The 12,290-nt window shown below is 50.8% G+C and overlaps 3 protein-coding genes across 3 annotated transcripts; 1 reads left to right on the top strand and 2 right to left on the bottom strand.

Moving 5' to 3' along the window:
- Positions 1 to 755: 755 nt before the first annotated feature.
- PtA15_5A398 (uncharacterized protein) lies at positions 756 to 2,942 on the bottom strand (the record flags this gene model as incomplete). The annotated part of the gene is made up of 5 exons (XM_053169154.1): positions 756 to 950; positions 1,065 to 1,958; positions 2,115 to 2,258; positions 2,324 to 2,506; positions 2,874 to 2,942. The coding sequence occupies 5 exons, from the start codon at positions 2,940 to 2,942 to the stop codon at positions 756 to 758; spliced, it is 1,485 nt and encodes a 494-aa protein (XP_053020380.1).
- A 151-nt stretch (positions 2,943 to 3,093) lies between these two features.
- On the top strand, positions 3,094 to 4,074 carry PtA15_5A397 (uncharacterized protein; the record flags this gene model as incomplete). The annotated part of the gene is made up of 3 exons (XM_053169153.1): positions 3,094 to 3,389; positions 3,513 to 3,854; positions 3,930 to 4,074. The coding sequence occupies 3 exons, from the start codon at positions 3,094 to 3,096 to the stop codon at positions 4,072 to 4,074; spliced, it is 783 nt and encodes a 260-aa protein (XP_053020379.1).
- Positions 4,075 to 4,349: 275 nt separating this feature from the next.
- On the bottom strand, positions 4,350 to 6,143 carry PtA15_5A396 (uncharacterized protein; the record flags this gene model as incomplete). Its single annotated transcript, XM_053169152.1, has 3 exons — positions 4,350 to 4,403; positions 5,331 to 5,803; positions 5,909 to 6,143. The coding sequence occupies 3 exons, from the start codon at positions 6,141 to 6,143 to the stop codon at positions 4,350 to 4,352; spliced, it is 762 nt and encodes a 253-aa protein (XP_053020378.1).
- Between the last annotated feature and the right edge of the window lie 6,147 nt (positions 6,144 to 12,290).

Here is a 12,290-nt window from a genome sequence, read left to right as displayed (position 1 = left end):
GACCGGTCCATGCACCCCCAAACCAAGAGTGGATTCTCTTGATGAGCGGTCGTACTGTGTCCGAGCACACTTGCCTTCCTCTCAATCATCACCGTTGGTCGATGCGCCGTCAGAGACGGGCTATGTCCACCACCGGGCTGCTGGAGAGCTGCACGAGAGAGCGAGAGCGCCCGGGTGCAGCCTACAGAGAGCGGTACACTGCAGAGCTCGTGACCCTCCCAAAAGCCCCGAAACTTTGAATATTCGGTTGCTCCATTCTCAGATCGGCTCGTCGAGTTGATTTGGGGACCAACTGGACACACTCCCGCGCGGCTATCGGGCCCGCCGGCACTCCCCAAGCCTTCGGAGTCGCTCCTCGAGGAAAGCTAGATTGCACAGGCTTTCGAAATGGAAGGTCATCAGGAGGGAAACGGAGGGATGGTGATCCTCCACCGCGACCGACGCGTACTAGCAAAGACTGACTTCTTGGAAGCCGAATTCGAGGTGTGAGGGCGAGTACTGGGAGGGAGAGGTGAGATTGATCTGGACGCGACTATCGGGGACTCCAGTGTTTGGAGCTCTGTCACATGCGCTCCAACCTGGTTACAGGCTACACTTGGATGAGAGCAGATATCTCAGAAGCTGCCACCCTCTCTTTATAATTCACAAAGACCTCACGAAGAAAACCCCATTGGAAGCGGAAACAATTACTTATCGGAACAACATGAAACGGAAGCAATATACACAATAATGATAGGCCAGAAGATTACAGAGGATCAGGAGGAAGGCGGAGGTTTGGGGTCCATATTAGCGAAGATGGATGCGAAGTCGATCCCATTAGAGCTACCTGTTGACAGAGTAGAGGAAGGGAAGGTGAGGGCACTCGAGGACGGGCCGAGAGTATCGTCGGATGAAGAGGCAGGAGCAGGAGGCGCGGTAGAGGTAGCGAGGGAGCCCAGGATGTCGGAAGCCTGATTGTTGAAGGGGAGGAGAGGGAGATGGTGAGGGTTGGAGACAGCAGGCAGAGAAGAAGAGGAAGGGGAGGGGAAGGAGAGGTCGATGCCCAAGCCGATGAGGCCGGGGACCGAGTTCTGTTCGAGGGCCTGTTTGGCGGGCGACGAGGAGCCGCTGGGCCCGGTGGAGTGGGCGGCCGAGGAGGGCTGGGAGAAGCTGGAGAGGAAGGCGGAGAGGTCGGCTTGGGTGGTGATCATGTCCACCGGTCCCGCGTCGCCCAGTGCGCTGCCCGTGCTGGCCAGAGAGCTTGACGCCGACACGCTCCCGCTCGGGTCCTGGGTCGGCGGGACCGAGAGCTGGGCGGATGGCTCGATTGGAAGCTGTTGCTGCTGAGCAATGGTGATCGAAGAGGACGGCACATCGGCCGCCTCGTCGCTCGAGGGCTGGTTGGCAGTTTGTGGCTGGGTAGATGCTTCTTCTAGGGGGACGATCGCCGAGTGATCGGGCAACGAAAGACTCTTGGGCTGAAGGTCGTTGTTCTGCTCGATTTCGCTCGGCTGCTGATGGTCGTTGCTCTGGTCCTTTTCGGAGGGGGGAGGGAGGACGACATGGGCGTGCTGGTTGAGAGGGGAGGGGACGACGGAGCCATGATGGCTGCTGCCGAAGAGACTGCCGTCGCCGAAGAGATCTCCGTCGGTGAGGTCGGAGGTGGATTTGAAGTCCAGATTCGCCGTCCCGGGGGGCTCACCCCCAGCAGGGTTGGGGCTCGTCGGACTGGTGGCGGATGATGACCGCGCAGGTTTCTGCTTCGAGGCGTGAGTGACGGGGACGTTGTTGAGTGCGGTTTCGGGGCTCGAGTCGCGGTCGAGATCGATCTCGATCGGCGCTGGTTTTTTGATCGGCTGGTCGTCGGGAGTGGATTCATCAAGTGGAGGGATCAGGCTATCCACCAAGCTCGATCTCGTCGGTTGGTCTTCTGGTGGTAGGCTTGGCTGATCGGCTGGGAGGGTGGGAGGCTCAGCATTCTGAGGATCTTGGGCTGCTGCTGCTTCTGGTGGTGGTGGTGTTGCTGGTGCTGTTTCGGGTGGATTGGGTGGTTGGGGTGATGGGGACTGTGAGGTGAGATCGATGGGTTGGTTTTGGGTGGTTGGTAAATGGTGGGAGTTGTTTAGTATTTCGACCTCTGGGTCTTGTTCGATGATGATCGGCTCTTCCTGGGTGGCTTTCTGGTTCGGAAGGGGTTCGATTTCCATGGGCGGTTGGTCGGGTGGTTTTGATTGGATTGCTTGATCCAGGTCTCGTCTGGTGATTGCGATAGACATGGTCTGAGGGAGAGAGAGATAGAAGCAGTTAGAATTTCCTTCGGGTGGTTTTCATGGATCGGGCGTACGGTGATGGTTTGGATGTTCTGTAGGATGCCATCGAATGTGGCGAGGTTGAGTTTGAGTTGCTCGAGGAGGTCTCTTGGTGGGAGATTGCTAGGGTTGGTTTGGATGAAGGGCGTGATGTTGAGTCTTCTGAGCTGCAGGTTGTAGTTGATGATAGCTGCGATCGAGCGGAAAGTGGCTTGGAGCTGAAGGTCGAGTTTGTCGATTTGATCGTTTATGATCGATTCATATTGGTGCTGCTGATTCTGCGGCTGTGGCTGATACTGCTGCTGCTGCTGCTGCTGCTGATATGGCTGCTGCTGATGCTGATAGTGTGGCTGCTGCTGCTGATATTGGTGCTGTTGTTGGTATTGCGGCTGTTGCTGATATTGCTGCTGATATTGCTGCTGCTGTTGATGTTGCTGATATTGTTGCTGATATTGTTGTTGTTGTTGTTGTTGTTGTTGTTGTTGTTGTTGTTGCTGATAGTGGTTCTGCTGGTTCTGTTGTTGGTCCATGGTGATTGATGAGTTTCCGGTTTGGTCGAGGGAGGTGCCCGAGCTGGAGCCGGACAAAGCCTTTCGAACGGGGGTCCCTTCGGAGGGACGCTTTCCTTCGGGAGGCGGGGCCCCCCGAGCGCATGCGGGGACTTGGTGCTGAGTTCGGGGTGGCAGTCACCGCCTTCCCTCTTTCCATATCCGATGAGCCCACCACAAAAACACAAAACAAACCAAAAAAAAGCACCCCTTCACTCGTTTGGACAGGATGATAGTAAGCAAACCAACTGCTCAACATGAACAGACACACTCCTCCTGACACCACAGAAACCCAGGGCCACACTCAGCAGGCTCCCCTCGACAGCCTACTCGACCATCTCATCTCCATCAGCTCACAGCTCATCGACTCATCAACAAACGCACTCGCATCGACCATCAACTCCAGAGAATGTCTCTCGACCCTCTCCAAGATCGAAAACGTACTCGACCGCTCGATCAGGATCCGGCAACGAGACCTCACCCGGAAACTGAACTCGATCGAATCACACCAGCTCGAACTGGACAAGATTCAGGACCAACTACACTCGCTCTGGCCTCAACAACAACAACAGCAACATCCTCCTCAGCACCATCATCACCAGCATCTTCACTACTTCATCAATCACCATCCGCAACACCCTGTCGAACACCAACAACAGCCAAGCCTCAAATCTAGCCCATCCCTCAAACTCAAACCGCTCCTCATCCATCCAGAGCCATCATCAAACCACCAGCCAAGCCCAGCCAACGCCAGAGAGCACCACAATCCGACCAACCAACTCCTCTCGCCATCAGTCCCCTCCGTCCGCTCAGACCATTCCTCCATCCTACTCGACCACCACGCCCGACAGTCATTCCAACACCCCTCACCCCTCACCGTCTTCCCCCCCTCACAACCCCCCTCCTCCCACGCCTCATCCGCATCCTTGGCCACACTCTTCTCGCCCCTCCGGATCGCCAAGAAGGCCTCCACCATCATCGCCTCCTCCTTTGCTACCTCGCCCCCCACTCCGCCACCGCCAGCTCCTCCTCCTGCTGCTGCTGTTGGGGCTACTGCATCCAGATCATCAAGCCAATCCTTCTCCTCGCCCAGCGTTCCAGCATCAACACTCCTCCGAACCCCGTCGAGCATTGATGCTTCTCAATCCGGCACTTCCATCGCTCCCTCCCCACCTCCACCCAACAACCTCCATCACCAACTCGAACCCGCCCCCTCAGATAATCATCATCCTCCTTGATCATCGCCCTATCCAGAGCGACCCCTGTCCTCTCTCTCGCGACCGTGGTATGTGCCTACCACATAGGTACATGTGTCATGCTTTTGTTATTCCCTCATACTTCCCATCTCATTCGTTCTATTCTCGCAACAGGATCGTCATCAACTTTAAATCTTTCGTTTTCTCGCATTATAAGGATCATCATCAATGCAATGCGTGTCTTGTATAATACCTACTGTCCCTTCCAAACACATCTATCGTCCTCCATTCGCCTTTCACAAATCTCTGTAAACACGTTACTCTTCACATTCGCACTCCTCAGTTCTTTTCTCCTTCCCTTCTCGTTTATTCTGTGGTAGTATTTGGGGGATTAGCTTATGAATATTTTGCCGCTTGATTTATTCTAGTCTATCACATTCATACCGTCATCATCATCAAATTTGGGATCCACATACCTCTATGTACTTATACATGTCCTCGCATAAATATATACATTGGTTCTCATATTGTACATGTATTCTTATTCTTATACCCATCCCTGCAACCATGTACCCTGCCAAGCTGATCCCCTCTTGGGCAAGTTGGCTGAGGGTTGAGTGCTTAGAACACTCACTTGAACTGCCGTGCTACATGAAGGCTTTTTTCTCAGTTCCCTTAGCGCATCGTATGGGGTCCTGTCGGCCCAAATGTCTTTTGAGTGGCCCGTGAAGACCTCCTCCATCATTTTCTCAACAAAACGAAAAAACTCAAGATGTGTGTTTTGATTGGAGACCTCGCATTGTGCAAAGTATCTCCTGGGATCTGCGCACTGGGCGGGACATCAGATTGACCACCCCCACCGCTCGTACAGAGTTTTTTGCAGTGAGCAAAGCGAGCTTAACAAAACCTCCCAGTCGCGCCGCGCCCCCCGGCAGGCCTAAAATTCGTGAACAAAGTGTCTCCGGAAACATTATATAACATTTAGATTCAAGTTGAGAAAGAGGTCGACCAAATCACAATCCTATCACAGTTCTGAGGGCCTGCGCCATCGGTTACAATTATAAAGCACGGCTTTTTTTCCCTCTACACAAAAAGTCGACACTGTCCACTTAAGTGTTGAAATGCCCCACATTTGAGCTTGAGGCTGGGTTTTGCTGAGGGTCAGGTTTAGTCTTCCGAAACACGGAGAAAATTGCAGTTGATATTTTTTTTTTCCGACGCTCCGTCCCAAGTGTCTTCGAATCCTCCTCCGTATCTGACATCAAACCCTGCTCAATGTCATTCTTAAAAGCCTCCACAACTTTCTTTCGGGTCAACGCCTCCGATCTGTTAAGCTTCTTGCGGAGATTGGGTGTTTCTTCACGGGGGTCTCGTTGTTCCAATGCCTGTTGAATTTGAACATGCAAGTCGTTCGATGGATCTTTGTTTTCCGAGAAATACCTCATCAGCTGCGGCCTGATCTTCTCGCGGAACCGGCTCATCATTATTTCGATCTTCCCTGCAGGGAGCGAATCCGCGGCTGCTAAATCTGCATCGCTGAGGAGCTCGTGGACTGTGCCATGAAGCTTTTCGAGCTCGTCAATCGTATTCTGGGGTAGTGAGTAACCTTGTAGTAAGAGCGCGTCGGCAGTGTTGATGAATTGATTCGGAACATTCACAATTTCGCCGTCATCAGCTGGTAGTGGCTTCATTTCATTTTTGAGCAATTCCGTGGCTACCACTTTGTAAAGATGTTCGATCAAATCCGCTCCGTCAAGCGCCCTTTGAAATCCTAGACTCGCAGAAGTAGCATTGCAGAAAGAGTTATTCAAAGCGGGTCATTCATCAGGCCACTTCATAGCTGGATAAATAAGTTCAAACAAAATACGAGTTATACCTGGTCGGCCCGGAGTGGGGATCGATTTTTTCGAAGTAGGACTCACTTTTTCCAAGACCGAATTCATCTTTTTGTGTAGAACTCCGGCTTTGGGAACGTCTGTGATTGTGTGTTGCTCTGGGATCAGGTGTATATCATTCGTGAAAGTAGGCCGACCGATAACAGCCAACTTGAGCCCGCAGATTACTAAGAGTTGAAGAGAAAGACAAGAGTGGTGATAATCTTGGAAGCGCATTGTTTTTTTGAAGACCAGTTTTATTTGCTATGTAGGTGGTAGGACTATAGAGGAGTGCGGTGACTAAAATATAATGAGCGAGTCATCCGATCAGTGGGGGCTTTGCCTTCTTCATATGTACTCATTTTTTTGCGGAGTGATACCGGTTTAGATCTCTTGTGTTTTGAGTCTGTACCAATAGGGATTCTAAGCTAGTAGTAGCATGTAGCACGGGGTGTGTAGTGATGTGTACCATGGTCGATTCAGAAAATACTCAAAACTCCTAACTAGTGGAATGTCAGAGGTTTATAAATATTCTTTCAAAATGGTATGAGCGAATATTTTGTTCCATGGCAATGTATAATGCCAGAATGTTGGGCCAAGTAGCGACCTAACACCAACCACATCATTCCCTCCATTTCCGCCTGGAGTGGTACCGAAATTCCGTGTTGCATAGCGCCGACCGGTGGAAGCTCCCTGGCGGCGCCGGAAGGCACGGTGCGGAAGGCGTCCCGGAGGGACTTTGTGAGATTGGACCAGGTGGCAGGAACACAATTGCATTTTCCCCAATATCAACCTGAGGAATTGTGTCAAAATTAAGTCGCCCAACTGGCAACGCGCAACCAAAGGGGGGGATCCAGGGACTATCCAGGAGAAGTAACAGCCTAACTAAATTAGGGGGTACATAATTGATTTTTTCAATCAAGGTGGAACTTGTTCCCCTTCTCTCATAAGCTACACTAGGGTTTAGCACTTTGGAAAGGAGTCAAATTCAATTGAAAACCAGCTCCAACTTGACTCTAGTTATTACTGGAACTATTTTAGAACAGATTTTCAACTACCTTGCAAAGCAATATCAAATACTTGGCAGAAACATGTATTTTAATTTACCACGGGACACTATGAAAAAAACTCGAGAAACCACTGCCAGTTGACATGCGGCATACTCCAGCCAATACTCAATTAGGACTAAGTTCATACAAATGAACACCAGGCTGGAAGGCCCTGGAATATTGGGATCTTCCCTGTTCAGTCCATGAGTCTTCCAGACTTGCTCAGCATGGCCTGGTGCTAAGCCCACCAGATCATTGCAGCTCAGTTATTAGTGCTGATGACTGCTCCCCCTAAGAAGTCCTCAGCTGGACAATGGACTACTACACCACAGACGCAAAAGATCGAAAGCCTTCCGAAGTGAAATCAAAGATTGCTCGAACTCCCCGCCAGCAAGAAGGGACGTCACCAACTTCGTCAAACTAGTTGACCAAGTGAGTTCGAACTGAGTGTTTGAAGTCCTTTCGAACACCCATTGGATTACATCCGATGGGCCAACTTCGAATATTGATCGGGTGGAGACTTCGAACAAAACGCAAAGTCTCTTCAATTATTTTTTGAATTACATTCAAATATAATTCGAACTCAGAGGTGTTCAAATTATATTTGATTGTTGTCTTCGGGATACCTTGGAGTTTCAATTGAAGCAAAGCCGATTGAAACTCGAAAGCACCCGGAAAGTGCTCTCAGTTCAAAATGAATTCGAGCGGACTGGGAAGCAGACCGGGGCAATTGATCCCTTGCCCCCGACCCTCCCCCCTGCGCATTTTGCGCGTTCTCCTCGCTAGCATTCAAATGGCTCAGAGCCCCATATGGAGCACTTGGTAATATCATTGCGTGTATAATAGCTTTTCGGACAGGTGTATAAGATAGACATAACAGGAGATAGGAGCGGGAAAGAGACAGAGCGAGAGAGAGAGACGGAGCAAGCTTGAGAGAGAGCAAGGGAGGGAGGGAGAGAGTGGGAGGATCTTGCCAGGATGGCACCACCCGAGTGTTCGCCGGCGGGTTGTCCTCGTTGTTGTTGTTGTTGTCTTTGGCTGGCCCTTGCCCCGCTGGAGCAGCGTGGTTGGTTGAGGCGGGGAAAAGGTGGTCGCGCTCTCAACAACAGCCAGCCGCGACAGAGCAAGCTTGAGAGAGAGCAAGGGAGGGAGGGAGAGAGTGGGAGGGAGGGAGGGAGGTGAGCGGATGATATTTATAAGGTCCACTACTCCGGCGGCCCAACGTCGATCTGGACCTCAGGTGCATCTCGATCTTGGTGGTGATGTTCGAATTCTGTTCGATTGTCGGTGGCTGGGGATGATATTCGAAGTGAAATCAAAATGACCTCGAAAGCGGTTTGGAGGGCAATCAAATGATATTCGAATGGCAGTTGAATAAGGTTTTCACCGGAGTTTCTCCGGCAACTCCCACGGATATCCCGGATATTTGCCGGATTGATTTTCCACTTGATTATTCCTTGAATTATTTCCCAAATATTGGGAAAAAAATCAAGGAGTATTCGAAATCCCAACGAGTGGGGCCACTTTGATTTTTTTTCAATAATTTTCCGTCACTTCGAACGGCGTTCGGAAAAGACGCAAGGAAGTGCGTCCGTGGTGTATTCCCTCCTAGTTCTTCAGGCAAGTTCTCTCACCTGGTGAACATTGACAACAGAACACACCCTTGTTGACCGGGAGGACAACCTGTACACAACAGTCAACCGGGAGCAGTCCCTCCCGGTCAACAATCACCTCCAACAGGCAACCAAGAGCGGTCCCTCTCAGTCCTAAACTGTACACAACACGAACAGGAGGAGTCCCTCCCGGTCAAGGACATTGGCAGTGAAGAAAGAGACAACCAGGACCACAGAGCAAGCCAGTTGGGCAGCAGAAATATCAGATTTGTTGAGGTTTGGGAGGCAGTGGACTTTTTGGACAATTCTTGGTCCAGCCTCAGGCAACAATGGGAAGTTACTTACGTTACGTTATCCAGCGGGATTTTTGTAACGTAACTTCCCATTGTTACCAGATAACGCGTTATTGTTATCTGGTGAAATTTTCCTGCGCTTGTTTGGATAACGTGACGGAGGGGACTTTCCGCCTTGATGCCGCAAAAAATAACGCTGATAACGCGCTAACCGCGTTATCCGGCGTAAAAGCACCGTAAAATGGGCAAAAAACCCGCGTTATCCGCACGTTATCCTCCTCAGATTGCGGGGGATAAAGTAACGGGTCTAATACAACAGAAAAAAAATCAAAAAATAACGTAACTAAAACAATGCTTGTCAGCGCAAGGATAACAGCACCAATTCAGTTACGTTATCTGTTACTTTTTGTTACAGATAACATAACTTCCCATTGTTGGTCCAGGGGATCGTACATGTTTTGGCGAACGCACACAGATGGAAGGGGAGTGTATGATAAAGTACACATCTCCAAAAGAGCCTAGTTTTCTTAGGGCTCTGGCAATCTTCTTGGCGGTACGGGATGCGTATGTTGGCGGAGGCTTGCGGGGCTTAGGTGCTTTGATCATCATTGCACAAGCAGTCAAAGAAGAGACCACACGCTGTGGTGGCCTTCCTAGTGGCGTCCATGGCGCGAAGGATTCCTCAAGTTTTCAGCCATCAAGACATCAACTCACGGGACATCAAGATCAATCAGCGTGCGACGCGTGCGGCTGGATCATCAAGATGTTTCAGGAGCAGGTCCCCGGTTCTTTTGTGCTTGTTTTTGTTGCTTTCCTTTCTTTTCTTTCCCAGTCTGATGTTCTTCTGTTTCTTAAATGCGCGTGTTGGAGAGGTTTTGTATGCGGAGGGTTGGTTTTCTTCCTTTGGTGTTGTTTCTTTTCTGTTCTTTTCTCCCTTCTCTTGTTGTTGTGGCGCGCTTGTGCGCGCGGGTGTATGATGACTTGTCCACAGCATGTCACAACCCCGGAGTCTGAGTTCAGTTCGAACTCAGATGATGGGGCGGCATGGACTTCGTCTGAACCATAAATTTTGTCTCAGATCATCTGTCAAACTCAAGAGTCCCAAATCTTAAAGTCTATTGATCCCCAAATTTCTTGGCCGTTATACCCGCGGAGCTTCTGAGTTCATCCTCTCAGCCCCGGCGCCGCTCCCTTTCCTAGAGTCCTCTTTGTTTAGATCACTTTTCCCGGCCAGTTCGCCGGCTCTTTTTCCCAGATTCTCAACAAACAAACCACCGCCAACGGGAATCTACCCCCCGTCGTCTCTAGCCAAAATCCCCTTCCACTTCCGCTATCTTCGATTCCTTGGACTCACACATCACCCGGATCACCGTGAAGGCAGCGCCACAGCGCAACATCCCTTCCAGTAACTGCCGACGGCCCAGCACCGGTCGGAGTTCCACAACGCTTACGGCTGTGCTGATTGCTAGGCCCAATTGCTGGAGGGAGATTATAGTAAACTGTTAGGTTTTCAACCGCAGAGCTCATACGAGTGATGACGAGTGATGAGCCAGAGGCTTGAGAAAAGGGCAGCAAGGATGGCAATCTCGCCGGATCGGCTCAGATGGGAGGCGCGGAAAAATAGAGGGAGAACCGATGGTTTGATTTCTGTGTACTAGGCTATGTATATATAGACTAAGTACATGACATCAAATTGTGGTTGAGAACTATAATGAATATGAAGACAATGAATAGAAGAATCTGGAACTCTCAACCACATATCAAAAGAGAACAAAGTCTGTCACAAGCAGAGCACACGCACACCAGAGGATAAGGAGTATTGGGAAAGTTTGACTATCTAATCTCGGCAGGGACAATGTCAACAAGGCAAGTAGGGATGGCAAACATGACCACAAAACATACAACCAGACCATAGGATGAGAGAAAGCATAAGAAGTGATGGAGTTTGTTCAGATGGAACCAGGTGAGAGATGGATGTGAAAGGAGGCAGAAGGAAGTGAAAACCCAACATAAACTTTCAGCAAACTTTGACCCATAATCAAACAGGAAGCCATGAGATGCTTACATGGGTTGGATTGCTCTGAGGGGTTGCTAATTGAAGAAAGAACCACTTGAGTCCCTTTCGGACCCTGTCGGTCGTCAGCCTTAAGCCATGCGAACGGAGCAGGGTTGCCAGGGGACAATGGGCTCTTTTGTGTGTTGGCAAGCGCTCGAAGGAGGTGTTTACATTTTGTTTGAGTCATCCGTACCTTTGAATGAGGAGTCTGTGAACAGCAATGGAGTTTCCTCTTAAATGACAGAGAATCAAGAAAGAGCAAAGCGTCAGGGAAAGCAGGCAGGGCGAGATGGATAGGACATAAAATACAAAAAGATTTCTTCAATGCTCTCAAATTTCAGCAATGGAGAAAGCACTTGGTGGATCACTTTGTTGGCTTCCACTGTAGTTGTTGTGTGTGAGGTGCAGGAGCAGGGGCCCGGGGGTTGCCACTATGCAACAGTTTTGTTATGAGCCGTAGCGCGGAATCCGCAGCGCAGACTCACATGTACATAGACTACACGTACATGTCACGGACCATACTCAAGGTTCAAGAGGCTGGAGATCCAAGCCTCTTCCTTATCCTGCAATCTACCATCTTGGATCCAGAACCCCCAGAACCCCAGAACCCAGACTCCATCTTCCTCTCCACAGAACAGACCATAACATATTGCAGGATCTACTTAACGGAGACGAAGACAAAGAACCCAACAGACCAACAAGAACCAGATCGCTCCAACTCCGAAACCCTGAACATCCCGACTCCAAAACCTTGAATATCCCGCTCCAACATCAAAACCTTGAACATCCCAACTCCAAAACCTTGAATATCCCGCTCCGACATCACACAGCAATACGATGGATGCCTCCGAAGCCGCCAAACTCCGACAACAACTGGCGGACATTACTAAGAAGGCCAACGACGAGGAGGAAAAACCCCGCCAGGCTGAGGCCAAGTTGGAGGACGCACTCCGCACTCCAAATCCACCCCCTCCCCCAACCGTAACCAAAACCCCCAAGATTGCTCAACCCAACAAGTTCAATGGAGAACGCGGAGCGGTGGCGGAGACGTTCGCCCGCCAGGTTGGCATCTATATGACTGTGAACAAGCACTTGTTCCCGACCGACACGACACAAATCCTTTTTGTGTCCTTGTACATGACCGGACCCGCAGGCGTGTGGGCGGCCCCGTTCCTTGACCAGGCAGCAGTGGAACCACCCACCCTGACCTACGCGGAGTTCACGGCGGCCTTCTGGGGCATGTTTTTTGATGGGGATCGAGCGGGAACCGGCGAGTTCCCTCCGGTCCATGCAGGCTGAGAGTGGGGACTCAGGGATCAGGACAAAGAGCCGAGTCATGCGCAAGTCAGAGGCTGCGCATGACGGACGCCTGG

Source organism: Puccinia triticina, chromosome 5A (assembly GCF_026914185.1).
Source record: "Puccinia triticina chromosome 5A, complete sequence".
NCBI classification, from domain to species: Eukaryota; Fungi; Basidiomycota; class Pucciniomycetes; order Pucciniales; family Pucciniaceae; genus Puccinia; species Puccinia triticina.
This window is presented reverse-complemented; position numbering and strand designations above follow the sequence as displayed.